Here is a 3,611-nt window from a genome sequence, read left to right as displayed (position 1 = left end):
GGCGGTCGGTCTCGTCACCTTGGCGATCAGACGGGGCATCTTGTAGCGGTAGAACTGATCCAACACGCTGCGGTTGACATTGACAGACATGTTGGCTGGACGACGCGTGCGGCGCTACTAGCAGTGAAATAAGAGGATCGTGATTGGGGACTTTCCGGGATCTTCTGTCTGGAAAAGAGGGGATGACATAAACGACTGCAAGCGCGCTCGGTCTCTGACATGAAAAACGCCGTGCCGCCGTGGCCGCAAGCTCCCCGCTTGAAGGCTAAGTTTCCACCACACAGGTTCCAACGGCTGCGCAACAGCTCTGAAAGACAAAACGGGCAAGAGGGAAAAAAAAACGCCAGTCAGGAAAAGACTTTCTCTAAATGAGTCGCGAATAAAGATAATTTTTTTTCCTCTTTTCTAAGGCAGGAGGTGTCATGCTTCATTCTTGCGGCAAAAAAGGTGCGATCATTTTAAACATGAAGATTTCATGATGCTGAACATGGCAAATGGTCAGTCGACAGCTTCACTTTGAAAGACTTTGATGCTTTTTCATGCGCTGCCACGACTTGAGTATTTTGATGGAGATGCATTTACAAGAGCGGGGGTCATAGCACCTGAATACTGAAACTTTAATATGGATGGCGTGATGAGTCAGTTAAGGTTGTCCAACTGTTGCGCTATGGAAATTTGGCAGTGTCAAACTTTAAGAATGTGACATGAGCATATTTTAGTCCACTTTGAAATGTAGGTTACAAATATATAAATGGAAATGCTGATTGCTAATATGGCTGAAAAGTTGGTTACGTTTATAGTTCATACTTTCTAAATTTGTAATTGGTGACCCCAAAACAACGGGAACATTTTGGAATAGTGATATCATCGTATTACCGCGCAGATACTATGATCCAAGATATTTGAAATCAAAGGAGGGCGATTGTAGACGGTCAAAAAATAAAAATAAAAAGGGTTGACACTGCTGCTGTAAAGTGTCTCTTCTCATACAGGCACACGAAAAGAATCTGCTGACCTGAAGTGAACACTTGACACACACACACAGCATGACCCAGCACAGGACACGCAGGCAGATTAGGCCAGAAGAAAAGAACAAAAGTGCGATTTACCCGCAGTGGCTTTGGGGAGGGGAGCTAAATATGTTGGTAAAGGCCCGTCATTGTGCAAGGGCAAAAGTGCGGAGGGGTTAGGGGGTGGCAGTGGAATTATTCAACACAAGGCCAGCTCTCGTTCGGAACTCATCAACACGAAGGCCTTTACTCATGCTAAACTGGGGACGATCCCTAAACCTTTTCAACTGCCTCGCGTCTATTTTCACCCGCACGCCATTATATGCGGCGCTTTTTGAGATCCCAGAAGCCATTTCAGGAGGCCGGCAGGTTAGCTTCGCACGTTAGCCAAGCCTGGCTAGCTTGGCGCAGAGTGCGTCACGCAGCCAAAGCACACTGACTGAATGGGAGGCGCCATTTTGATAGCGCCCACTAAACAAATACCGCCCGTAGCCATGTTAATTCCACCCTCAAGACCGTTTCCTCACAAACAGTCAAGGCGCCATTGGCGACTTACCGTTTTCGCAAAATAAAGACATAAACACGACGCTGATCGTCCCAAGAGGCGCAGTGAACGATGTCGATGACTGCCGCTGGTCTTGTATGGATTGCAGCAGGCTTCTCGGGTGCTGTGTGACGAGGAGGATGATGAGGAAGGAGGAGGGGGGCCTCTCTCACTTTTTTTTTTTTTTTTAAACGCTGCTCAAGGGGGAAAGAGCCGACGAAAGGGGGGAGCAAAAGACTTGACAAGACGGCGCGGGCCGCTGTATCCAAAAACGTCCTCTGTAGTTTCGAGACCTTTGAAGACGACGGGAGGAGAGAGGCGTTATTTTCGACTCTATTTAATAAATGTAATAAATAAATACCAGTCAAAAGACAAACATCGAGTATAGTGTTAAAATATGGCCGAAACTCGACGGCATTGGGCCGGTTCTGATGGGCTGTGGGGTTACGCCGTCAACTCCATATGGAGGAATGACTCTTACGCAAGAGTCGCATGTGTTTCAGCGTCACAATCGACCAGATTTTCCACAGTGCATCACAAGTAATTTCCAACAAATGACCAAAAGAAAATCCCCAATATCATTATATTTTCCTAAATACAGCATTTGAAGTAAAATCGACCAACGTGTGGCAGGAAATAATCCGCACCTTTCTCGACAGGAAATAGTCCCAGCCCCGATGCTACACAGGGCGAAGAGCAATGACGTCTTTATTAGCTCAGCGCAATCACGCCGATTAAATCGCGATATTCTGAGTAAAAAACAAAAGGTTTTAACCCAGTCGTCTGTTAGCTAAACATCATTGACTAGTCAATCTGCGACCGTAAAATCTGTGTCGCGAGAAATCAGGTAAAGTGTACTGGATGAACAAACTGCGGCATCCTTACCTCTCGGATGTTCTCGGAACTAGTGTCGCTCGCTCCACACCACGCTTTAACTGACGAGGCGTCAAATTTGCATACGCAGCACATGATTTTACTTCCGGTTTTGACGATTCTGGGCAAATTAGGCTCAGGCAAGAAATGCTGAAACACTCGGAAACATTTTATATATATCAATCGAGTTCCGTAAGAACATCTTTAAGAGAATTGAAATAATCTTCATTTCAAGAATCCCACTTTTCAACCTGTCACTGATTTTATTTTGAAACAACAAAAAGCCAATCAAACCACACAGAATTGTTTAACTTGATTGAGGTTGTCGTTTCTCATTGGCTGACTGCATGCGTGACGTCTCACGCACGCAGTTACGTACGCACGCACGCCCTGCTTCAATCGACTAGCACAACAGCGGAATTGAAGATGGTAAGTGGGAAGTAATCTTGCAGAAAAGAAACCTTTTCGCCGACTTACGCTGCGATTTTAGAGCGTCATTCGCTGCACGTTGTTTGGTGGCAGACGTGCGGGCGACATTGTGATTTCGGCGGTGCGAAATGATGTGACTCTTCTTTTTTTTCTTAGTGAAGCTTCAGCTCGGTGGTCACATGACAGTTTCTGCACTTTGGTGGCACAGACTTTTCAGACAGAATGACAGAAACGCACTTTTAGGTGTTAAATTGAGCCACCGTGCCTTTCTCTGTGATGGGATTTCAATCAACGGATCGTATGCGCGGCGCAACATTGACGCTAACGCGACTTCTTGTTTCCTCCCCGTCGGCGAAGTGGTTAGCTCGCCGTGCTAACAAGCTAACAGACGTGACTTCAGAGTGACGTCACGTCACCGCTTCCTTCACGTATGCGCGGACTCGCTCTTGAACTGCTCGCTCATTTTGCTTGAGCATGTTCAACTGTCACGTGTGAGTGCCGGGCAAAGTATGGCCTGACAATTTGTTCATTCGGGTTGATTGAAACCTATTCATTTTTTGTTTTTATTCATATGAATAGGATTGAGTAGGAAGTAGAAATAATACGAATTAAAAATGTATGGCACTGTATGGCGTGTACTTAATCAAAAGGTCTGTTTTATCGATTTTACATTTTCCCCTGATGATTATTTGATTCGAATGGCTTATGTTCCACTTGTTTGCGAACCGCTACAACGATCACTAACTATTAACAAC

General features: G+C 45.6%; 1 protein-coding gene and 1 long non-coding RNA gene across 3 annotated transcripts in view; one reads left to right on the top strand and one right to left on the bottom strand.

Annotated features, from left to right (window-relative positions):
• eif5 (eukaryotic translation initiation factor 5) overlaps positions 1-2,536 on the bottom strand; it is a 6,169-nt gene extending 3,633 nt beyond the window's left edge. The window contains exons 1-3 of one of the 2 annotated variants that reach the window (XM_019877547.1): positions 2,440-2,536; positions 1,567-1,847; positions 19-307 (exon numbers count right to left, since the gene is read on the bottom strand). In XM_019877547.1, the coding sequence (XP_019733106.1) occupies positions 19-90 (72 nt within the window). In that variant the 5' untranslated portion in view covers positions 91-307; positions 1,567-1,847; positions 2,440-2,536. Of the gene's footprint in view, positions 1-18; positions 308-1,566; positions 1,848-2,201; positions 2,401-2,439 lie in introns of those variants that run through there. The other variant, XM_019877556.1, reaches the window with a different exon arrangement.
• Positions 2,537-2,741: 205 nt separating this feature from the next.
• Positions 2,742-3,611, top strand: part of LOC109520390 (uncharacterized) — a 2,228-nt gene continuing 1,358 nt past the window's right edge. Inside the window, exon 1 of the long non-coding RNA XR_002169168.1 lies at positions 2,742-2,856. This is a non-coding gene — a long non-coding RNA (uncharacterized LOC109520390). The remainder of the gene's footprint in view (positions 2,857-3,611) is intronic.

This window comes from Hippocampus comes, unplaced genomic scaffold (assembly GCF_001891065.2).
Source record: "Hippocampus comes isolate QL1 unplaced genomic scaffold, H_comes_QL1_v1.1 scaffold295, whole genome shotgun sequence".
NCBI lineage: Eukaryota > Metazoa > Chordata > Actinopteri > Syngnathiformes > Syngnathidae > Hippocampus > Hippocampus comes.
The sequence above is the reverse complement of the archived record's forward strand: the minus strand, read 5'-3'. Positions and strand labels throughout refer to the sequence as shown.